The 26218-nt window shown below is 39.2% G+C and overlaps 1 protein-coding gene and 1 pseudogene across 1 annotated transcript in view; both read right to left on the reverse strand.

Annotated features, from left to right (window-relative positions):
* Positions 1–582: 582 nt before the first annotated feature.
* Positions 583–26218, reverse strand: part of LOC140236781 (UDP-N-acetylglucosamine transporter-like) — a 50317-nt gene continuing 24681 nt past the window's right edge. The window contains exon 7 of the mRNA XM_072316715.1: positions 583–784. Within this exon, the coding sequence (XP_072172816.1) occupies positions 721–784 (64 nt within the window). The 3' untranslated portion in view covers positions 583–720. The remainder of the gene's footprint in view (positions 785–26218) is intronic.
* Positions 7569–8861, reverse strand: LOC140237245 (beta-1,3-galactosyltransferase 5-like; annotated as a pseudogene).

Consider the following 26218-nt stretch of genomic DNA (forward strand, 5'->3'; position numbering starts at 1 on the left):
TCAAGTATTTGTGTGACTTCATTTCATCACATAGTATTATGACTGTAGGCTGGTTAACCACTAGAGAGAAAAAAGCTTCTTTTTTCACAAGAAGAAAACATACATGTATATGAGGTAAAAATAGGGAATCTCCCCCCAGTTTGCATTCATGGTTTACATTCACGGTTTACAGTGAGGAACTGGAATGTAATGTTTCAGCTTCACAGCTACATGGACCGTGCTATTATGTACCTTGTTATTTGAGCTTTGTGCTGAAGTGTATTTGACCAAGGGATTAAGTAGGACAATAAATGCAATTTGCACAGGAAGGCACTGAGTAAACCAGTTACTGGAGAGATATTCACCCTTACAAAGAAGGTTTGCAAAAATGATTTCCACTCCAATTTCCAGTCTGGACATTCCACATTTAGAGCTTAATTAATCCTCCATTTCTCCTCACATTTCAAACTTTTACAAAAAGCCATTATACACTTACTAGCAACCAAAGTGATGACTAGAACACCAACTGGTACTGGAAGAAGCAATAAGCACTTGCTAATGATCTAAATTTACCTCCCCCTCCCCCCCCCCCCCCCAAAAAAAAAAAAAGACAGAAAAATAGCATCCTTGTTTAAATAATGACTAGACAGGAGGTATTTAACAGTGAATAGAGTAGAGTTGTACCCGACACAAAGCTTGATTATTGACAATGACATTATTGACTTGGCAGACATGCATTAATTAAGTACACTCAACCTTCAGATGCATACTCTTGGCTGCTTGAAATGTCGCTGCTGCATTGTCCCTTCAACAAAAAATGGAAACCGAAAATGTTTGAACACTTTTCACTTCTATCTGTCTGCACTCAACAGAAACAGACTCTATCCTTGCCAGTCTCTCTCTGACTGATTGACATTGAAAATTTGTGTGCTTGCCCATCACAGTTTACAAACTTTTCCTGTCCCTGGGCACACCCCACCCCCTCCCCCCCCCCAAAAAAAAAAATTAAAAAAAATAAATAAAATGACTCAACAATGCAGGAGGCACATGATAAACCCTGAAACCAAAGCATCAATCACCACCTTGATAGTGAATACAATACCCTGATGTGCAGTAGAGCTGAAAACAGTAAGTGGTACAGAATGAACCCCTACACACTGCAATCAAATACATTGTACATGCAGAGTAATGTAGCATAATTTTACCTTCCGGAACTAACACTATTATGAACATTGGATAGGACATGGCTTCACATGAGCAAAGATCTTGTCCACTTAGACAAGAAGAGAGGTAAGTCTGGGTACCATGTAAATGAATTAAATGTGGAACCTTGAAAAAAGAATTGGGCAAAAGCAAGTGATGCAAATGAAAGTCATACTCATAAGCAGAGCTAAACACTAGCAGTGGCCCAGTGGCCAGGTGCCACTGAAAATCAATGTAGCACCACCAAATTTCCAAGAAGGTTATACTTATGTATCTTTGGTCACCCAATAGGGCAACTTATATTCAAATGGATTGTTACATTTGCTTTTATTTCAGGCTACTGCATATCTCTTTTAGCCCACCAAAATTTAAAATTTAAAATTGAAGTGACCCAAATGGGCCACCACTGAATAGTGTCAGCCCTGATAAGCTTCCAACACAGCAGACAGCTCTTCCTTAACCTTAATGATCCAGAACAAACATCTTGGGAATAGATGAGAAAGGAGAAAAGAAAAGAAGGAAACAAATGAAAAAAAAACAAACAAACCCATCAATACACAGGGTAGGCAGGAATGTTGTGTTATTACACTGGCACAATTTCTTGAATCACAATAGATGAGCTGCATTTAAGACAAAACTAAAGCTTCTTGATCAGCTCATCTCCATGGCATCTTTAAGAAGAGATAAAGTTTTAATCATGGAGAAGGACAGAGAGGATTATCAGGTTGGCTTGCTTACTGAGCAGAAGCAAAAGCATGACAAAATCTCCTTTGTTTAATTCATGTCCACAGCCAATATTTGAATGTACACTGTAGATCATTTCCATAAGAATTTGATACTTGTGTAAGCAACCTATTATGATGTAAAGATCTATGCATGTACAACAACGCAGTACTGAAGCGAGTGGTACCACAGTGGACTCCCATTATAACGAAGTCCTCGGGACCGGCAATTTTTTCTTTCGTTATATCGAAATTTTGTTATAACCGAATGAATAAACAATAAAAATACATAGAGTTGACAATGTTGTGGCCCTAAATTTTACTTCGTTGTAACCGTGTTCGTTATAACGGGAGTGCACTGTATCAGTAGAACCAATTGTGCATTTTCACACTAAGTGCAACTGCCATGCAAGAATGGGGGCTGTAAAAAACTTGTCTGAAGCTGTCGAGTCTGAAGCCCATGTACTGCAGTTGGAGTTCTGATGTATTGTTATGCAGAAGCAGAGATCTGCTGGCTAGACAGAAGCTATTGTTTCATGACCCATTGCCCTCAAACTGGGGGAATGGTGTAGTTTACTCAAGAAAATGTACAATGAAAGCACATAGTGTGTGCATAACTATTGAGCAGTGTGTGGGTTGTGTGTTGGCGTGCATGATATGGTACCAGGTACCTTGGGACGTATACATGAGGCATAAGTAATATATCATAATGCAGTCAGCACTTAATCACCATCTCATATTTTCAATCCTACCCCTCCCCAACTCCCCCTCTTACAACCACAGTTACCATGACAACATGTGATAACCTCTCTGGATGTCACAGGTGTTTATGCACAGCACAGATAAATCAGATCTTTTGGCAAGACAGGGCCCAGCACTACATACTGTACATGTACACATATGTAGCTCACTGACAACAAATTAATGGGAACATAACGATTCAATTCAGGCTTGTGTGCTACAAATGGAAACATTTTGGAAATAAAAACACATCTGCCTACAGTGGTAGCTTACTTGGAAGGGGGAAGGACTTGTGGAATGATTGTCTAGTGGCATAGAGTGCTACTGCTCACTATTGCATGGTCCAAAAACAAATACCACGGGGTAGGTCAATGTTCTCTCCCTGATCTTGACATGAAAACTGACCCCAACTGCCCACTGGGTGACCTACTTTGTGGTCAGGAGTCACTCCAATCTCTCCTCCTTGCCCAAAGTCAACAATTAAATCACCTTGGAGGCTAGGCCAAGGATTTTGATGAGGATGATGGAAGGAAGCAATTAGCCTGAGGAGGAGACCCTAGCCAAGATTTCAAGATAAATACTAAGTCTGTAGTAGACATGGGTAGACCAAGGAGGTACTAGGCTCGCCTAGTACCTCCTTGGGTAGACCATGGAGCTACAACGTTTGTAGCTCCATGGGTAGACTAGACCCATGGACCTACATTGTGTATGGTCCATGGTAAACCACTTGTAGACCCAAGCACTGTTATCTTCACAGGAAGTTGGGGGGGGGGGGGGGAGGGGTACAAATGGGAGCAGGAAGGATACTTCTAACTTTTGACCTTTCTTTCCATTTGGAAAGAACCAATGTATCACGGTAGGCCTACGTGTATGTGTGCCTGAAATTTAATGAACTGAAAGAATATCTATAGGTATATAAACTGAGAGGCATACCATGTCTCGTTTCAAGTCCCAGGTAGTAATGCAGGGGAAGTAAATCGAAAATACTGATGATTTTCCTTTTAATTGCATAATCTAGAGAGTCAAGTACAGGTGTAAAGCCCTTAGAAGCTTGACAAAATCACATGAAAAACAAAACTTTGTAATTTCATGAAGGCATTGCTATGATTGCAGCAGCTAGCAAATCATTAATTCCACAGTACCTGGTAGAGTAAAAGCATACATTGTAGGTCTGAATTTTCAGACTAGAGTGTCACGCTATATCAACGTGGCACAGACAAATTTCCCTAAAGGCAAATGTTTCTTTGTTGCAAAGGATTCTACAAACAAGAACTAGTGCATGTACATGTACATGTACATCTGTATCATGCAAGAGTAATACAACTGGACCAGTGAACATTTAATACAGTAGCACAGCTACTGTTCAATCTGGTGTAGAAACATAAAAACATCAGGTTCATTTCACAATGCACTGGTGTGCATATTAAAGGGTGCATATTAAAGGGAGACTGTTCCTTGCTAGCTCAGCAGGTAGCAGTGGGGCCAGGCAGAGGCTGAGGGGAGCTAATGCACCCTGCTCTGAGGGGGAGAAACAACATGAGGACTTACAAACTAACCCTTTGACCTCAACACTGGCATGGCCAGATAATGAAGTCTGCCATAGGGCAATAGCTGAAACAACAGTGGCACCCCTCCAGACATAACTTGTGATGATTCAAAGTTTGCATTTTTTAAGCATTATTCTTTATAGAGAGAGAGAGAGAGAGGGGGGGGGGGGGGGGCTAGCTTGAGACAGGAATTGACTAAAAGAGATAACGCCAGAGACCTGGTGATGTTCAAAGGCTGTTCTTTCAGAGGTTTAAGATGGCCACCCAAGCATAAACTCCTTTGAAAAAAAAAAATGCTTGTTGGTGATGGTACAGAAGACTGGATAGCTTGGTGCGGTGTAAAAGTCTATCCAGCCCATTGACCTTTGGTAGGTCCATGATCCAGCCAAAGCCTGTTTGCTCTTCACGGTGAATACCCTTTTGCAATGCTTGTGTGGGAGATGAGGGCAAGCAATAGGGGTTATCCCAGTATTATACAACTGAGCAGGGCCACTGCTCAGATTATCTGCACTTCCTATAGTCATTATACAAGCTAGTGTAATCTGAGGCACAATAGAAAATCTAGTTCAGATAGATAAGAAACTACTAGTACATTGTACACACAGGACTGAGTTTTTGAGTTCTGCAATTATCCTTGGTACAAAACATTGTACATGTGATGTGTACATGTGTACTTTCAAAACAAACCACACCTATGATTTTACTGAAATCAATGGGTGAACTCTCCCACTGAAACAAACAAGCAAACAGAAAACAACCTGGAAGATAATGAACATGCATCCAAAATGCATCAACCCTGTATTTTGTACAATGTATGACCATGTACAGGCTGATTTTTACAATTTCAGTTAGTATTTCAAACAATCTTTGAAATGTGTTTTCTAAAACAAGATTGTAGATACACACCCTTGCAAAGTCCAGTTGCAGTGCTGTCACAGTACAGTTGTATCTGGCTATACAGCCGGTCCTTAGCAGGGGACATTCGGCTCTTTCAAGACAACCTGGCATTCCACCACTGGTTAGTTTTAACATACTGACTACCACATTTAGTCTCCATACATACTCTGACCATTGATTTTAAACTTATACTGTACCGGTAGGTAATAAAACCTCTTGCAAGTTCAAGAAAACCAGTACTTTTTTTTAAAGGATACATACTGTATACAAAGTGAAATGACATTGCTGATATAGTCATCATACACTGTATGACACACCTTTTACAGTGGGATCTTATAATTCTGATGGTATAGCAGCAGTAACATTATGTGATTGAATTTGATGGCTGTATGAATGGGATGCCATTTTGTGTCACATCAAAAAGTATCAGTGCTTACAATATAAAGTTGTACACTTTCAATTTTATTAGATGTAAAAATGTAAGCAGATATATGTAGCGATATCACCGAAGAGCTCTGCATTGTGTTGGCTTGGGAAGGTAAATGTATACTAGAAGCAGAGGTTGGAAAAATCTGCTTGATTGGCCTGATAATGAATTTTATACAAGTAACAGATACATTTACAGAGGGCATTTTCTCCCCTTCAATTCAAGTTTTCCCTTGACCGACAGCAACATTTTGGTCTGGTGGTTGGGAATGTCGGGGGGGGGGGGGGGGGGGGGGGGGGGGGGGGGCGTTGTTTGTTTCTTTGTACGCACCATGTGACTTTCTATAGAACAGAGCAGGCTACAAGTACGATGACGTCAATTGCATTTGTCAGAGGCATTCGTTAATATGATTCATTCTCTCGTTTCGCAGGATTTGAGAGCAAATGATTTGGGTAAAAAGGATCTAACAGCTTAGTTTTTGCATGGCCGGTTCAGAATTCAATTTGATCTCATTGACAGGGGACAGTACAGAGAACTCAAATCAACTGGCCTTGCAAAATAAAGCAGTGGAAAAGTTATTGTAAGCTACATCGAGAACATGATGTCATTATTGTCAAGTTCCCCCCCCCCCCCCCCCGAGTTGTACTTGCAGATTTAATTACATCTCTAATTTACGGTATGTGATGTACAACGTGTACTGCAAGCAACAAGAGCATAAACACTCTACTTGCAAATGTTTGAAAATGTACTGCAACAATGAAGGTTCCAAGAGGCAGGAGGCTTCTTGCGAGGTCAAAATTATCACCTCACACTCAAAGCAAAGAGAATAAGTATAGGAAACTGCATTATGTCATCCACTATAAGACTGTACCACTATATCCTTGGCAAGAGAACAAAGATACATGTATACGCATTCCTGCATACTTACAGTACACGCTAACAGGCACATTCATTCGCCTAGGCGAGCAGGGCATTTACAGTACTGTCATTTCCGTTCCTCAGTAATGCTACTAACGGCCTCGTAATATTTCAAATAAAAGAAAATATATTTGTAATATAATCTAGCACAAGCCATGGGCAAGTTTCAGGCAATTCATATGCCGCACAAATGGAGAAACTCCTTGCTTCTTTCATCTGTTGCATTTAAGGCATGACATTCACACTATAACAGCAGTTTGCAAGAGCAACTGAAACTATCTAGTTGACCACACTATTGTGACAGTAAAAGCTACTAAATCTAATCCATTCTGGGCCAACAAATGCTCATGAATGACTGTAACTTTTTTTCTGAACCTGAAATTTAAGAGTTATTCCTTGTTTTCTTTTTCCTCAACCACAGTACATTCAGAAAATTTTCATCACAACTTAAATTGTCAAATGCAGGATTAATGGTACAACAAAATGGTTAAGTTTTATTTCATTTTAATTTGATTCATGTTCACACTCATGTAGCAGGTGTAAATGTATGTTTGCAGACAGTGTTTCATCTACAGGGAGTGTAGTAAAAAAAGTCTGGCCAAAAGATGTTAAAAAAAACAACCTTCATCCTTTGTGAAATTCTAATATTCTTTCCACTCTTGTTTTCAAATCATTCAAAATGGCTTTCTGCAAAAGGCAGAATGTCAATCTCATTAGTTCTTATACTTCACACAGGTGTGTTGTATTCATAGTGGCATGTTTTACTATCCCTCCCTTAAAATAATCACACTGCAGGTACCCTGTGATCTCCATCATAGAATTGCACATAATTCTTACATGGTACTTAACAAACAACAACAGCACAAAAACAGTGAATATTGGCCTCTCATTATTATTACTGATGTCATGAATATGTCTTCAAACTGTGCATTCATTCTATCAGCATGGCTTCTGGAAGACAATTTGAGATGATGCACAAATGTCTTCTGAGTATGATCAGGATTTGATGCATTATCCTTCAGAAGTGCCAAGTGCAATTATGAACTATTCTCTCATTTTCTCTCCTCAAAAAAAAAAAAAAAAAGCCAAATTATCCACTTTCTAGGAGGAAATTGGTGCACAGTTCTGTTTGAGCTTAAAAGGGATAAACATCCATGCTGATGGATGATCAATGCAAATGATCTACCGTAGATGGATCCAGTAGGCAATACTGACACACTGCAGACCAGTGAGAGTGAAATGGGAACCACTTGCCCAGCTGGCACTGTGGGCAGGCCTCACTTCATACCCACTTCTGCAGCTCCTCATTACTCCGACATTTCTTAGCACTCTCATTGCGTACCTCAGGCAGAGGTACCTGCTGCTCAGGGTCCAGATCATGAACAACAAAGAAAGTAGAGGTAGTTGCACATAGTCCACTTGGTACTGAAGAGGGCGAAACGTGTTGTGTCCAGCAGAGGCACGTCAAGATCTTCGGCTAGGACCCCCATGTAGGCATCCTCAACGGGAAGGGCCGATGGAATGGTGATCTGCTGACGACTCTCTGTACTACATCATACGAGAGCAGGTACCCTGTTCCGCTGGCATAAGGCGGATACAGATCCTTTTGGTAGTCTAATGGCGACACTACCACTTGCTGTGTGGATCTCGCAACACATCTCTGCTCTTCAATTTGGGCCCAGCGTACAAGTTCGTAGTTTGGCGATTGTACTTTTGAAGGAATTCTACCAATACCCTGGTGTTGACAAAACAGTCACATCTGTTTTCAATAAATATCGCGACTGGCAAGATTCGGCTGCCCACATCATTCCATGCTGCACTTTCAGCGTGAGGTTGCGATAACTGTCTACATAATCGCCAAACAAGATGTCTTTGTGCTTTTCACTTTCAGATTCGAGAAGAGTTCTTAGTGTCGGAAAAGTCCTTCCGATGATGAAACACCGTTTTGAAGTGTGTTTCATTCAGTGTGTTGCGATCTCGGTATCTCGCCCATGTGTTTCTTATGCTTGTCTGCGCTTTTTGTTTTCGGGAGCAGACGTCACTATGATGAGTAGATATGGCTGCACCGCACAGTTTGGACTTGACGAAAAGACGTCCACATAATTTTGCACACTCCACTCCGTTCCAACAAGTTTCTCTGCCTCATTCCCTGTCTCTGAGAGCGAGGCATGGCGAAACTTTGCTGACCTGTTTGGAGAAACGTCAAAAGTTGGTAAAGTTCTCGAGAAGCCTTCATGTCCTCTTTCGAGACTGATGCTTTGGGTACGAAGGCTGTCACTGAAAACATTCAGCTCGATCACAGCGAGGAGGATCATGAAGAAAAAGCTGAAACATGTCGCAAAGACAGAGAGGATGAGCCAAAGATTTTCATGGAGAGTATTCGCAGCACACGCAGTAAGAGAGGAGACACGTCATGTGGACGGGCATGATGTTTGAATTGGCTCACTCGTGCTCTGGCGAAATGCAAATAATGATTAGAAAGATGTTCTCATGAAGTTATACAATATAGCCAGTGAATATCAAACATCTTCACTTTGAAGTTTGATAAAACAAACCATCATCATGTCGAGATTTGCAATGCAGGTGATGCCGGTGATGTTGGAGCAACGCAAAAAGAAAATCTCTTGACGAATCTGGGCTAAAATTTTGCACTGATTGCAGACATGTTACTTGAATGTTAGTTGTCCGGTGTCAGCAAGTTGGCGTTGCTGCTCTATCAAACACCACCAAATTTTAGGCAGGAATGATGACCCGCTATAAAATTCTTCTCAAAACACACTCCAGAACACAAGGAGCGCATAATGTCCGACCTGGAGAGACAGGCGGGGGAAAATAGCACTGGACCAATGACGACGATGATCCACAAGTCCACAACTTCTCCGCACTCAGTCACACCACCATGCACCAACCGTGACCGATCCGAGCGGGCGAGCGAGGGAGACGCGTTGCTCAGTGCCAGGTGATTCTGTGTTTCTAGATTTCTAAAATCTAGAATAGATCTAGATCTAGTCAGAGTTTAAGTTCACTTGGGTCCAAGCAATCACAGCGTTTATATTACGAGTCACGCTGTGGCAAAAGTTTCAGAATGCTGACATTCGATAAATCTTCAAGGGTTACCTTTTTTTGTACGGCGTGCGGTGAAAATTAACTGGTTTTCATGAGGCCAGAAGTTCCTTCGCACTTATCTCCACTAAACTAGCCGATAGCTGCTTCGCGCTCACTTGTACTTCGCTCCACAATCTTGCCGCCGAGCGAGCCAGACACTCGCCCTGAACAAAAAAACGTCGATGTGCCGCTACTGCTGCTACGCAGCGTGCTGGCTGGGCCGGGTTGAAAGCGATTGTGTTGTCAATACTACACATCACATGCGCTCTATTCAAGGATATGTAAATCAAGCGGCGACTGCAGTTGCCTGATTGGCTATTCCTGTGTGGGCTCGACATAGGAAGGCATAGGGTCGACAAACTTTCGCTCTTATTCTAGCTCAAAGACCCATTCCCGTGGTTGTGAAATAAACAACAATCGGCCGCGGAGAGTGCAATCAAGGAGGTACTAGGCTCGTCTAGTACTTCCTTGGTACATTTAATCAATACATGTACATTTCTGTGATTGCCTTGAGAGTTTAGTTGAGCGGTTGGTAGGCCTACTGGATTTATGAATACTCGTCAACATGTTGAACACCTCCAAACAGAAAACGGGTAAAATTTACGTTTAGAGCCATGATAATGATGATGCAGTATAGGAGAAATCAGTGAAAGATTAAAAAAAAAAAAGTGTTCCTACCTTGATCAAAGATTTTGAGAGATAACACACCTAACAACATCGCATAAGACGATTGAAAGAAGTTGATGTAACTTAGATATCAATAATTGTAAATAACAATATCAAAACGATAATCTCACAAATTCGTAGATACCTACCCCCCCCCCCCCCCCCGGCTTATCTCAATCTCCAAAGTGAGATTCCTTACTTTCATTTCCCTTGCCCACGTAGGACCTTCCTTAGTACAATGTGCGTCCTTGGTCCAAGGAAATGCGTCTCACCTCCCTGCTTGGTCTAACATCCAATTTTTTAATGAAAGACAAATGTAATTAAAACTAAATCGGGACTTCAAATATTTTCAAAATTTGATAGCATCGTATGTTGCTAGGTGTTTATCACAGACAAGGCAATGATAACATAAATGGTTTGACTCTTCCGTGTGGACGTTTCGAGGATACCATAGCATGCCACCTCAAGTTGGGTGAACAAACTTTTAGGGATATTAGTCTACATCTAAGACCAAGCATATTTTCCACGTTTTAAACATGACAATCTCTCCGCACACTATCTATGTGAATAACAACAGAATGTGCCTTTCTTGTCAATTAAGTGATTCATACCAGTAAAAGTAATTATTGAACTAACAAAAATTGGTTTGGGGCAGCATTCATGTAGTGCGGCGATGAAAATTTTGTACGCGTATGTACATCGCAGACTAACAAGGCCGTGCGTCATTCACGCGTGCGTAACGTTATAATACGCGAAGAAAGTTTGCCGACCCCTTACTCAACTCTCTTGCATACATCATAACCATACAACGTCTGGCGATCGATCCGTCGAAGAATGATAATGTACAATACATGGCTTGCTGTGAAAAACAATGTAGCATATTTATTTTTGTCTGCTTCGCGGGAACTCATTGTTATCACTGACCAAAAAATACACTTAGAGCTGCTATTTATAGCCGGATTCAGTTTGCGATCTATAGCCTTATAGGAGGATAGGAAAGTGGAATTGTTTTAATTCATTAATTAATATAAAAAAACTCGTTCATTCGTTGTATTCTAGATCCTCGCAAAGCCATACGGAGTCAGATTATTCCAATCCTGTAACATTCCACTGAGAGAGAAGCCTTTTCCTTTTTCAGTTGGTTAAAAAAAAAAAAATCTTATAAAAAGACGATTTGTGTTCCATGGGATATATTCTTATCACGGCTTCGACTGCATGTGTGACCTTGCAATCACGAATCTTTCGCATTTTTTGTTTTCTTTTCAATGTTCTTACCATTTCTTATTCTTGTCTACCTCTCAATGTCCTTATTATTATAAATCAACTTTTAATGTTTGATTTAGCTCTTCTCATTTTTCATGCCTCCGCCCGAAGGGTGCCGGAGGCATTACAGTATTACCAGGACCTAAATGAAGTACAAATGTAGGCCTACATGTGATAGCATTTAGCGGTCACTTTAATTGGCATATGGCGGCATCATACCTTACAGATCAACAAAGGGACGCTTTAGCTTTCCTTCTTTTCTTTTTTTGTCAGCTTATCAGAGCTAACCAGAAGCTTATACATCAGGGCTGCCAACCTTGAGTGAGAGTTTGGCGTGAGACACTGCGAGGGAGCGACCTCCTGGCTAGCGCCCGGCGGCCTGCTGTGCGGCCATACGTACGTACGTACTATGTACACAGTCAGCGTAACTATGTAAAGCGATGTAAAGCACACGTCATAGCCATACATGTACTGTAATTTGCCAAAAGTACAAGCTACGCGCTCACGTGGTATAGGTAGAAACCAATCGTAATCCAATAGCTCGTCTTTGCGCGCGAACCGAAAACGATTATTATTGGTTAAGCTTTACACTCGCGCGGAAAAATCTCGAAATTTTGGGCTTGGGCATATCGATATTCGGAATTTCAGAGAATTTAGAGATATATTTATTTTTGTAGTCATGTACATTCCATTTTGGGGGCTTAGCGTGAGATTTCGTTTATCAGAGTGAGACAGTCAAAATTGGTTGAATTGCGTGCGTCTCACGCTCAATGCGTGAGAGTTGGCAGCCCTGATACATTTGTGTCTTTCTGTAAAAACAAAAATGTCGCACTTATTTCAAAGACAGAGGTCTGGGAGAGAGAAAAGAAAAATATGCATGCATAAGAAACAGCGTAAATTCACTTTGAAGTCCACGTACAATCCCACTATCCAGCTGTTTTTTAAATATATTTTCAAGTACTGTTTATAATTATGTAAACTGTTGAATATGAAAAAAAAAAAAACAATCTGCAAGACATCGTAATTGTGTGACTTCTCATGAAAATGTCATCTTTTATAGATACGACGTACTGTAGGATGCGATTGAAGGTTACTGGGTATGCCGAACTGCCGAAGCGACGTTCATTCACGACCGGGAACACTTCTCCTTCTTTCGATAAAGTAAAGGCCACCAAGTGGTGGATCATCATATGGTTTCCACTTGAAACAGAAGAAAATTTCCTGCTCTTTAAATTCACAGCGTTTATGCCGGTACCCCCCTCGTACACAATGTGTGACTGTCGCGTGACCGAGTGTAAAAAACAACCCAGGCGCGCCTTGATACCTTATTAACCCCAACAGTTCATCATGTAACAGACGACAAAGCAATTATTTTGTAAATGCCTTGTCGGTCGGTCCTCATTTTGACAAATCTAAACCGAGCTATGGTAGACCGACATTCTTTTGCCGAAGATAAAAATATAAAAACCTTGGATTTTCTTACTTTTTAACTTGCTTTCTCGCATGATGCCAAATTGTTGTAGAAGATAAATCCTACCAATAATTAAAGGTCAACGTTACTAGTAGGAACTGAAATGTCTAATCTGCAGTAGGGCCTACAGTCCACCATCTGCATCTTTCGAGAAACACTTTTTATTTACACAACTTATTTTTTGCATGTACGAATATCAAATGCAGGCCTACTAGTAGCTGATGATGGGGCGATCATGTGAACATCAGGCAAGGTCGTGCAATAACATTGAATAGATTCTTATAATGCACTAAAAATATTTAATTACCAATAGAGATGCATGTTAATGGGGCTCATTATCACATTCTTCAACAACGCTACAAGGCCTGCATAAATTGGCAAATACGTGTAACTAGATGCCGACATCGAAAGTATGGTTGATATATCAAAGTGGTGTGAGATGCAAGTGCGGAAAACATGCTGGGAATAAAATGAGATGTAGGCCCCATGTATTAACTGTATTCTCGGTCGTAAATTTATGAAATGCGACGTCCTTCATACATGTCTAGGAATATGAGACTACAATGCCAATTATGCATGGGGCTCGCGCTTCCGCAGCGAGGTTTATCCGCCGCCTGACTCTCAGAAAATAGAACGACACCGACAGTCCCCGTGGTTCAACAAACTTTCCCTCATTATTAATATTCATCAGGCGCTCCTTATACAGTCTGGCAGCTTGCATGCAACACACCCTCACAATGCATTGTGAGTACCAGTGTGTGTTGAATGGGATACTATTAGTAAGAGATACTGTGTTTCTCTCCAGCGAGCGGTTCACGTGAGGTATGATGACGTCACATGCCTTTCCCGACACGTAAACATTTCCCCGTCGTCGCATGCATCTGTTGTGGCGGCGGTGGAATATAAATCAACCGCAGATCCAGAGTAGAGTGTGTGCAAACTGAACAATTTCTCCCTTTGCTTTGTGACTGTTTTGTCAATGGGAGGTGCCACGACTGGTATACTAGTACTTCTTGAGCTTTTATTTATTCACCTTAGATTATGAGAGCTCTTAACTAGATGTATACATGCTTCAAAAATTACTATTTTTTTTTTATCAGATAGATATGATAATCATTCCCCCCCCCCCCCAGTATTGCTGGTAATAAAACTAGAGGTCATAGGAACATTCAATTTGGTGATACATAAAGCTCTGAAGAAATTACATCTACCAGCCTCATTTAGAGTACTATTAATCCTCTGTCAAATGCATTTTTCTTTTTTTAATTATAGTATCTACTAATAAATATGCCAAACACTAACCTACGTACACACACAATTAAAGGGATGGTATAGTATTGGTGGAAATGAGGATTGGGCTTTCAACTTTTTGTGAGATACCACGAAACCACTTATGAAATAGTACAGAGCATACCATTCTAAGAGGAATTCAAAGTTTATTTGATGAAAATCGGTTTTGGAATGACTGAGACATCCTAAAACAAGGTAAAACAAAGTGATCGTAATAAAAGGTAGGTCCCACCTTTTTTTTAAGATCGCTCTCTTTTGGATATCTCAGCCATTTAAAAAAACAGTTTTTATCAAATAAACTTTAAATTCCTCTTGGAATTACATGCTCTTCTAAGCGAGGTGCTCAGTTTTGTTTTTGTATTTTACTAATGCCTTGTAAGTCGTAGTAACTGCCGAGCAAGTACCAGTAGCCTGAAAGTGAAACCTGTCTGTAGCGGCCACCCAAGGGAGTCAAAAAGGAAGGCTGTTAAGATATCAGCTATAGACAGGGTCTTTCATGTGGCTTTTCGGGGGGGGGGGTGGATTGTTCTGTATTCATATGACAGGTGGCCACTATAGGCAGGTTTGACAGTACTTGCTTACACTACAGGAGCCACAAGATGGTACTGGGAAAAGTTTCTCAACATCATTATTCATGTTTTCCTGCAAATAAATTTGAGCTTGTATGGACACTGATTATCATCACTGTTATGTTGTCAGACAAAAGCAAGCAAGCAAACACACAAACAAATCCACAAACCATAAAAAAATAACCAGCACAAACAAATTTCTTAGGACTGGGGACTCAATTTTGGGAGTCCAATGTTTTTAGTGATTTTTCTCCAACACTTAACTGTGGGAAAATTGGATAAAGTTACTCATTGTTGTTTTCTGGAAATCAGATTGCAGTTGCTCTTTGTTGAAATAATATGTGTGTTGTAGCATTTATCATTTTTAATGACTGTACTTTGTTGAATTACATCCTGCTTTCACTTTCTCTCTCTCGCTTTAATATCATTCATGGAGCTGTCAGATGTAACAAGAAATTACCAAGGTTGAAATTGCAGTTTAAAGGTAATGTTTACCATCTTCTTTAAAAGTGTTGCCAATCTAGAGATCATTAACAGAGATGATGATTTAGAAGCCTTTAAAAGTTTAGTGATTCTACAACCAAAATAAAGCAATGGGATATGATTAAGATAGGGTTTAAACTCAGAGAAATTATTCATTTTAGCAATGAATGATAAAAAGTATTAGAAAATACAACATCAAAACAGAAGTATGCACTTTTTGTGACTTTAAGGGTCATTGTGGGGGTTTAGGATTGATAACACACAGCGTGAGACAAAACAAACATGGTATACAACGATATGAAAAAAGCTACATTGAGGTCACATGAGTGGTATACAGTTACAGATAAAATTGACTTCCAGATGTTATGGGATATAGTGTAACATGATATATCTTTATACTAAAGTATATCAAGAGAGAGAGAGATGTTATACAGACATACTGGGAACTCTTGGCACTGTGCCAGAGCATGATGGTTTGTTGTACAGTAGACCCTCGATTATCCGGCCACGTCATGACCGACGGGCGTCCGGATAATCGATTTGGCTGGATAAGAGAGATTTACTCAAATACAGCACTTTCTGGCATATCATGCTGGGGTATATATCCACATGTTATTTCCCAATTTACCAACATTATGAGAATCTGAATGGCATTGTCATGTTTCATACTTCATAAATTGATAAGGAAATAAAATGGAATATAAGTAAAATATCCCTTCATTTATAGTTCATTTATTTTGACTAATATTGACCAACAATGACATTGATATTGTGACTCTTCTAATACTGCCGCTGCATTGCACTGTAATCATTGCTGTGCACTCAGTGCCAGTGACATGCGTGACACCAGTATTGCGTCATCAGGAACTGCTACAGTCCGCTGTGATGACTGGGAAATGTCCTGTCATGTATTCACATGATAATGGTTGAATGCTTTTTTTTGTTGTTGTTATTGTTATTGTTTTGAGTGAGATTTGTCACTGAAAATACATGAATTCAGTGTATATCACAATGACTGCCAGCAAGTCAGCATCTGGATAACAGAGAATCCGGATAATCGATGGCTGGATAATCGAGGTCCTACTGTATATAGCTGCAGCAGACAAGATTGGGATGCCACAGACAGTGCAAGGTGACGTTCTCAGGCATATCATGGAAGCTATAGTCACATGACTCCTATCAGTTTGCATTCAAGGTTTTTTTCCTTTCCCTGTTTCCATGAATGAATGCCCTCTGTGCACATGACAATGATATCACCAGTACTGTCTCATTGACGGTAATATACCATAGATGCCAAGTTAAAAAAAAATTGTATGAGTGAGATTTTCATCACTTGGCATCTCGGCGCACGCGCATGTGCGTGAGCGAGGGAGCGAGGGGAGGGGGTCCACCCTCCCACGGCAGGGAGCTTTTTCAATTTTTTAGCTCTTAATGATGCAAGCTGGTGCATACTTAAGTGACTATTTTTCACTTATTTTGAAAGACAAAAGGGAAATATGCCTTCAATTGCAGCTCTCACTTTAATCCTTTAAGCTATGCTCCCAATGCGTGAGAAAAATGGGTGCCATGCGTGAAATCGTGAGACGGACCCTATAAAAGCTTGAGCCTCAGGCAGAATGCGTGAGACTTGGTAGCTCTTATATACTCTCCTGAGTTGCTTCCATGTCTGAACTGTTATAAGTGTACATGCACAGGAAGAAAAATATATGTTATAAATGTTCTCCCTTTACTGATACTATCAAAACATCAATGTTTCTCGGTGACAATTGGCAACAGTATATGCCTAAAGTTGAGGTTAACAGTATCAAGAGTTGGAAACAAACAATAATTTGAATGGAAAAAAAAAATGTAGTGATCTTTATAGCGTGAAGGATTCAACTTGTCCTCCTTCAATTCATGTTCATGCTCAAAATGAAATTTAGTGACTTATGATCATTCAGATTTCTGTACAGATGGTTTGGAGACTTGTGTGGTTATGACATCATCACCTCATCCCACTCTAAATTTCAAAAACTTTCTTATCTTGTTTTCAATTTTGATGAAACCTATACTACTCTGTAAGCAGGATATCGCTTTATTCACTGAAGTCAATATCAAATGAAAAATACTGCACAAACCTCCATTTCTTTTTTAATTCTTCTGTCTATGTCTACAGAGCAAACAGAATTAAGATAAAATTCAGTCATTACATTGACATTTCTAAAACTAAGTGATATGGCTAGCGTGGCACATTATAATCTTATTGCTCTGCAAAGTGTATTTATACCATTTGTATTCATTGCACAAACCTGCCTATATACGAATTGATATAGCCAGTGAATTTTGGCATATCGTAGTTGAGCAATTTGAAGTTGTAATAGAATAATATATGTCAAACCTCATATACAATGGAACAAATTGCTGCATTTTTTTTTTTAAAGTGAGCTCTAAAGCTAGATTTATAACTCTGTAAACCCATTTTGTACATTACAAACTTTAAAGGAAATTCACAACAAAACTGCTAGACTACAATCACAACCCCATCTCACTGACAAAAGTGCAGCCATTTTACAATAAACAGGTTCATGTGAGCTTTGCTACATCTGCAACAGCTATAATGTGTGGGCTCACAGAACTTGATAGATGGATGTAGACGTGTCAACGCATGTGCCAAATGAACCCATGATTTATACATCACGGGTGTGTGCTTCATTATCATGCATGCATCATATAGTATTACATTGTACCAGCAACTTTTCTGCCCACACAGGACAGACCTGCACTAATAAAGACTTCATATGATGCAATGCCTTTCGTTCGAGAAACACAATGAAATTAGGAAATGAAGATTCACGAAGCAGTCACCCCATAAACATGTAAAGACTGAAAAAAAAAAACCCAAAACAATACCACTTTTATTTCGATCTATTTCAAGATAAAGATATGGGAGTGCGAACAATGTACAACTGTTATCTTAACCATAGCATTAGAGAATTGCTGATTGGTAAATGGCATTAACTGAATCATCACACTTGGCTCAGGGTAATATGATGATATCATAGGAAAATTCCGAAACTGTCCGTGAGAATCGATCAAGCACTATATTCAGGATATCTCCATGGCAACATGCACCACTAATCCCAGCATAATGTATGTTTTGTGAGAAATATCAAGTCATTGGTTTTCTTTGATGCTTTTCATTCATCTAAGATTATCGAACAGTTGCAAGCATGCAGAAGGATGATAAATGCAATGCATATTACCTTTACATAAATTCTGACATTCAGACTCGCCTTATAAAAACAAAAAGTCTTGGAGAAGCTACAGTAATCGGAGCAACTCACAGTGTAAGATAATCTTTCTTTATCTGTACAGACTACTAAGTACATGTTTGAGGGGAAAAAAATGGAACTTTGCATCAGAGTGGTGGCTCAAACTAGCAAAACATTGTAGGAATGTTGGAACATGAGTGAGTCTTTGATAGCTGAAAAGGCTATAACTGAAGTCTTGAATACATTAAAATGCTGTAAGTCAGTATCACTTGTCATATTCATAAAATTTTAAGAAGTGGTCTCTCATATGTTATTGTAAGCTGACTATGAGATGTACGGGGTATTTTTTTTTTCCTAATAGAGGCAAGAAACAGGCAATAGTCAGCAAGTGATATTAACCATTGAACCAGGCCTATAAGCCAGTTCGCAGTTCCACTTTACGCATGAGCAGAAAAAAAGGTCATTTGTACCAACAGGCATGTGGGTTTTTAAATTTACTGGGATAAGCATCTGTGATGTAATGATTATTCACGTAATCTTCATAAATGTTGCTTGCCAGCACATCCACCTGACAGCAAAAGTGGTATTTGGCAATATCAATAGAAAGAGAGTGTTAATACATTCAGATTTAATGCCAAATGATTAAATGGATGCTTTCACAGGTGTTAATTGACGGATCATTCTGGTCATCTGGTCACTACGCAAGTTCATTCTTTGTGTGAACATGATTGACGAATCCCATAAATTGTTACGTAAAACTTATGCATTATGTTGCTCTGAAAACGAATGAAGTGCCCCTAACCAACTGAGAAAAAGAAAGGTCATTCATACCAATGTGCCATGAGCTGTAACTCCGAACTGGCTTATTGTGCCATACGAAGAAGAAGAAGAAGGAAATAAAAAAAAAGAAGAAAGAAAAGTAAAGGCATTGAGACACAGTGAAAGAATTAAAAGCAAGCAATATTTTTGTTGCTCCATTGCATGCTCCAATCATTTGGTTGATTGAGACAAAATTTGGTAAAACTGCAAGACTTGACACAAATTAGGGCTCAAAAAAAAAAATCCAAGACTGATTAAAAATGTAAAATTTTTAGATATTGGGAGCTACTCTGTGCCTGGAAGTTCACTCTGGTCAAAGGTTTGTAAATTGTATGATAATGAGGTGAATAGTTTCCTCTCGAAAACCGAAACCAAAAACTCCCACTACACATCTGCATGACTTTTCCGTTCAAGACCTTGAAAGATATTTTTAGCCTTGCCTTTGGTGGCTATGCTTGCTGGTACATGGATTTAAAAAAAAAAAAAAAGTTATATGAGAAGTAATTGGTGTCTGTGAATAGCTTCCTTATTAAGTCTGTATCTGCAATATGGCACTTGGCACAGGCATTGTGGTTTTACACCACATCCAATTTTGCAACAAAAACTTCCTACATTGTCCAACACTAGTGGCTCTCATTTGTTTGTATGATTTCCAGCTACAAAAAAAAAAGGAAAAAAAGAAAAAAGAAGCAGAACACTCACATACAGCATGTCCTGAAATAAAGGCATTATTTACCACTTGCAGATGAAACAAAAACGTAGTTAAATTGGGATAGAAACAACCAATGTACAGATTTCAATCAATGTGAAGTATTGTTAAATATACAAAATGTGGACTACAGTTATAATATATATTTTTTAAAAGAATAAACCATCTGCCATTATGGTTTATTGAGAAAAAATAGTGATATCTCCTTATATTTAAGGCTTTCTTGCAAAATTTTTATATGGTACGATGTTTTGTGAATCAACTGACCTACACATATGCATCAAATGTGATAACTTGAACATCTTTTAAATCACTGCTCGCAATGGTAAACAGTACCTTTAACAATAACTACAAGTCATCCTCTCACAAAAAGAAGAAAAAAAAAATAAAGAAAAAAAAATTACCCTTAAGTTTTTCATGTTTTCCTTGAGGGATATTTTGATCGGATATTTCACACAAATTCAACACTTACACTTTCATTTCACTGCATGTGGACTGTGGCGTGAACATGGAGCTAACGTGTACATAGAGTGCAGGCTTCATGGTGTGAACAAGCGAGAGCCCACACTGTATGGGGGGGGGGGGCAGGTAGACTGGTCTGACCCCTTTCAACACTCTCATAACTGGTTCAAGTAATATTCAGTGTGATGACACAGCTGCACTGCTCCACAATACAGATCAATGGCATGAGGTCAAAGAGCTGTGCTTGGCAGGGCATGGGGACATATGATCTTGGTGGGTGGAGGCGGGATTCAAGGAGTAGACATATGATAGGTGTTGATGTAGCTGATTATTTTCTCATACAATATTGATTATCTCTCATACACATATAACACTGACTTCCTGTAGAACACATGGTATATTATTTTATTACCATCACAGTGCTATCTATGCTGCTGCACCGCTTTCCTGTTCCTTCGAGAACAAAGAGAAAGAGAGGTGTTTTGATTTAAAGAAGAAATCCATGCCAGTAAAAAGTTAGTCTCAAAAGAAAGAGTACAATTTTCTAAGGAGAACAAAACAGACTTAGATCAAAATCAGGAAAAAAATAAAGTTTTGAAATAGTTAAGTTTTGCAAATGTTTACAAAACAGTTCTTGACCAGTTGACAATATCATGCAAGTAGTGAATTGATGATGTCATCCCCTCAAAACTTGCCATGCAGTTTGTGCAGAAAACTTATAAATTTCCTCTTTTTTTTTTGGGGGGGGGGGGGGTTAAATGCAATTACATTAATAGGTCTCAAATCCTGAAATATCTGACTGCTCACTATTTCACAGTTATTCAACCAAGATTAACTTCATATTATACACTGGCGAAGCCATACTTGAAAATTTTTGAGGGATGACATCAACACCTCACTCACTGACATATGCATATCAACTGTTTGAGAATTGTTTTGCAAAAATTAGCAAATCTTTGAATTCTGAAAATTTCTTAAATCTGATTGTAACCAGATTTTCACTGCTGTGCTTATCATATTTTACTCTTTCTTTTCAAACTAACTTTTATCTGGTCCCCATGTCACAAAATTTGTTATCAATAACAAGTTACGATTGTTGATATAAGCTACTGAAATCCTTGCATCTGATTGGCTGAGAATAAATTTGTCATAGAAATGTTGCAGTTCTTGCTGATAACAAGTTTCATGAAATGGGACCCTGATGGAGAGGAATTCCCCTTTAACCTTTATGAAGATGGTGGCTTCAGTTACGGCAAAACACTAATGTGATCCCCACTGCCATCACCATTCCATGTTCATACTCGCAAAAACAAGTCCAATAAGATCTAGATGAGACAGACAGACAGGCAGGTGGACATGACAACCTGGGGGGCATTTCATGAAGGAACTTGTCGGATAAAATATCTGCGTATATCCGACAAGTTTTGAGAAATCCTGTAGTCTGATTGGCTGATTTCTCTGAACTTGTCGGATATAATTGACTTGTCGGACATTTTATCTGACAAGTTCCTTCATGAAATGCCCCCCAGGTGATATCAAGGCAATGCCTCCAAGATCCTTTGGGACAGAGGCACAGATAAAACTACAATCACTGCAATGCTGTGTGATGTTCTACTTAAAAATGATGCAGTCAATGCTGCGATGTGAAAATACACTGTGCTGCATATTTTGCTCATTGTCTGGCCCCATAAAAATAAGACCAAGAGCTGCTCAATTCATCTTAATTCACTGTTCCAGCAGCCATTTGTTCAGTCACCAGTTGAAAGAGCAGCAATGTAAGAAAAGATGATGCAGGAAGCATCAGAAAATACTTGAGTACAACACATAACACAAAGAGGAAAAAGAACAGAAAAAGGGAGCAAACTTCAGACTTTATTGATATTTATGTGCTCCTAACACTTTCAGCTGGACAGATTATTGTTGCCAGTTGGGGCTCCCCACATCTTAGTGGTTGCCTTGGTAACACAATGATGCCCCTTCCATGGGGGACAAGGACATCTGCCAAGGAGGGAAGTCTGCTATGAATGCAATGTGAGTCACAAGACCCACAGGATGTGGTGGTGGGGGGGGGGGGGGGGGGGGTGGGTGTGTATAGAGGAACCTGACCTTTAAGGCCATCAAATGTCTTATGTACTGTGGATATGATAAACATTTTGCAAGTACCCAGGCCCTGTTTTATGAAGAGTTAAAATTGATTATATACATTGTAGTTGATTTCAACCGTAAGTTTATGGCAGCCTGTGTGGTAAGGAAATTTAAAGTCGATTTTATCTTTTGATAAAACAGGGCCCTGGTGTATCATTTCAGCAGTTTGGGACATGGGATCTAATTTTGCAAATGATTAGATATTTTTATTGAAAATACCTCTTCAAGACGGACAGTTCAGTGAATTCTCAATTTGGAGACAGTAAACATTGCATTTGTAAAATGGGGGGGGGGGGGGCAACATTTGTGTCTGTTGATTTGATTTCACTTTACATGCAAGTCCACTTACAAAATTTGTCAATCGAATGGGATATTCCCCAATGAAAAGGATGTAATGAAATACATTTCTACTTTCAATATACTTTGTCCTTCTCTCTCTCTCTCTCTCTCTCTCCTAATCTCTGGCTGACACTGGCAAAGTGACAAGTCATTTCTAAAACAAAGTGGTATTGAGAACTAGAAATGTCGCTACGGCGACTGATGCCTCGCCATAATGCATGATTCTCCCAATAGGTGTATAGTACAATGTCTTGACAATGTGTAATGACAGTTTCACATAACTGGCAAAATATCGAAATAACAGGTTTGTCAGAAATATCTTGAATGTTCACTTTCCACGAACTGGGTTTGCTATAATTGTCTATTAAAGAGTGCAGGTACACATATTTGGGGAATTGAAAATTTTTACTTGACTTCTGACCGACCTTATTATAAGTTTATGCATTGAGTATAATTTTCAAGGTATGAAGAAAGAGTGTAATTACAGTACAAAATATTTTTTTTTTTCATTTAAACCTGACATTTGACCCTTAACCTTCGACCTTCTGGCTGGAAATTTCCAAGAGAATCTCCATCAAGTAATACATGTACATATATTAAACACTTTTAAAACTAATAATGCAATCATTGCATATACTAGTATACATGTATGAGGGAAATACAGTAGTACCATTTTGAGGAGTTGACCTTGACCTTTGAACCCCTGACTATTGACCCATGACCCTAAAATTCCCTAGATAATCCCTGCCAGTCAGTACATGCATATGTACCATGTTCCATGAAGATACATTGAACCATTTGCGAGAAAAGTGATATTGCAACATTTTCACCTAACCTTTGACCTTTTGACCTTTGACCTTATGACATGAAACTCTCTCTGGAGAATCCTTATGCAGTAGTACATGTCTACACTAAGTTTCAAGAAAATAACTGCGGGCATTGCATAGATATGGGGGAAATAGCAACATTTTTAGCATTTGACCTTGACCTTTTGACCTTTGACCTCTTGTCAATGTCACTAGAATCTACTAAACTAATTGTCCCATCATACATCATCCTTGGACCAAGTTTGGTGAAAGCTGCTTCATCCAGTTTTGAGTTATCACATAAACTGATAAATTTTAGGATTTGACCTTGATCTTTGACCTTTGACCTCTGTCCGATTTCACTGAAAAACTAATCAAGTAATTGTCCCATCATACATCATCCTCCAACAAAGTTTGGTGAAATTTGCTCCATACAGTCTTGAGTTCTCGCGTAAACGGATACAATTTCATGATTTGACCTTGACCTTTGACCTTTGACCTTTAGCCGATTTCACCCAAAATCTTATCAAATCGTTGCCCCATCATACTTCATACTTGGACCAAGTTTGGTAAATTCCAGTAAATATTACTCAAGTTATCGCGTAAACGAAGCGGACGGACGTACGTACGGACGGACGGACAACCCGAAAACATAATGCCTCCGCCACCACTTCGTGGCAGAGGCATAAAAAAAAATATTAGTAACAAAATGAAACTGGCTATGTGCTGTGATGGCGTGGTACTGAAAACTGAAACTTGCCAATTCTTAACACCAGCTTCTGGCAAAATACCATGGCACAATGAAAATACATGTACAAGAAGACAGCTGCATTCCTTTTCACTCTTACATATGGTAAACCCATAGGCAGTGATAGACTTACCAAGTCATGAAAGGACAGGAAACAATAGTCAGTGACTTTGCAACACATTACAAGTGTGGTAGTTGGTGTAGTAAGCACACAGTAAATTGGCACATTATCATACTACCAGGGAGGTTATTCATCTCACCTCCCTGATACTACTAAACATTTCACTATCTCTGAATAATCTTGCTTTTAACTATTCCTTCTTTCCCGGTTATTTGTTGGTAAATTTTCCATTAGAGAAATTTGTGACTGCTTCCCCCCCCCCCCCCTGAACTACTGAACTATATATGCATCAAATGTGATAATTTGAATATTTTCTTTATCACTGCTCCCAATGGTAAACAGTGGCTTTAATGTAGCGAACTAATCATGATGTCAAAGGTATGTCTGTATTGAGTTCTCATGTGGGAATTCACTCACAACATCTAATCCTGTGGAAAAAAAAAATGCATCTTTCTCTTGCAGCTGTCATTCAATAGCTCAAAGCTTGAAGCATGACCTACATAACATTAGAGGACAAATTTGGGTCTAAATAACTTTGCAATAAATCTCTTTTTTTTCTGACTTTGACTATTAATGGCAATTCTTGTACAAAACCAAAAGGAGACATTTGTGTGTGTGTGTGTGTGTGTGTGTGTGACATCACAGTCACATGATGAGCCTCTAGATGGCCCCCTGGGGTGATGCCATGTCATGTGACTCATCAATATTCAAATGGTCACAACAACTTTTGTTGTTGTTGTTTTTTTGCCAGTGTGATTGGGATGACTCTGATGACAATCCCAGTTTCTTTTTTATAGCCAAAAAACATAGTCTATTAAGACATTTATATAGAAGATGATTTGGTACCTGCATTTTTACTTCGTTGTGACAAGAATTTTGTTAAATCTGTGTTCATTGTAATCAGGAGTGCACTGTACTCATTAAAAAAAAACCAACAAAACCCAAAACAAAACTTCAGCTTCATGTGAAATTCTCTCTATTGGCATCCCACACTGTAACTCATACTTACATTTCTTTTCTTTTCACCTACACGCTTTACAAGGCGGAGAACATTGTGTGAAAAGCAGCTTACAATCATGTTCTACAGGTACCTGAAATACCTACAATCCACTGATAAAAGCAGGCAATGTTTCTATTAGATTTCACAGATAAGTTCTAACAATTACGAGGTCATGAAACTCATGGATGTATGAAACAAAAACAAAAAACACACACAAAAAGGAGAGAATCAGATCAAGGTATTTGGGGTAGTAAGGAGCTTTGTATGACAATCATAGAAGGATAGACCAGTGTGTGCTTTGTAGAAGGAAAGAAATTTTATGTTAGTTTCCTGTTTCTTTGATAATGTAATACCCCTTTCAGGTAATCGCGGTTCAATTATCCGCATCCAAATAATGCGGATGAAGTAGTCAAAATCGCGTTCATATATCCCATGAAGTGCGCACTACTTTTACGAGCACCCGTTCATATAATGGTGCGAGTTATTTGTGCGAGTTATTTGTCATGGTTACTGCGCACGCCTCTATAATGACGTAAT

The sequence above is a fragment of the Diadema setosum genome, chromosome 13 (assembly GCF_964275005.1).
Source record: "Diadema setosum chromosome 13, eeDiaSeto1, whole genome shotgun sequence".
NCBI lineage: Eukaryota > Metazoa > Echinodermata > Echinoidea > Diadematoida > Diadematidae > Diadema > Diadema setosum.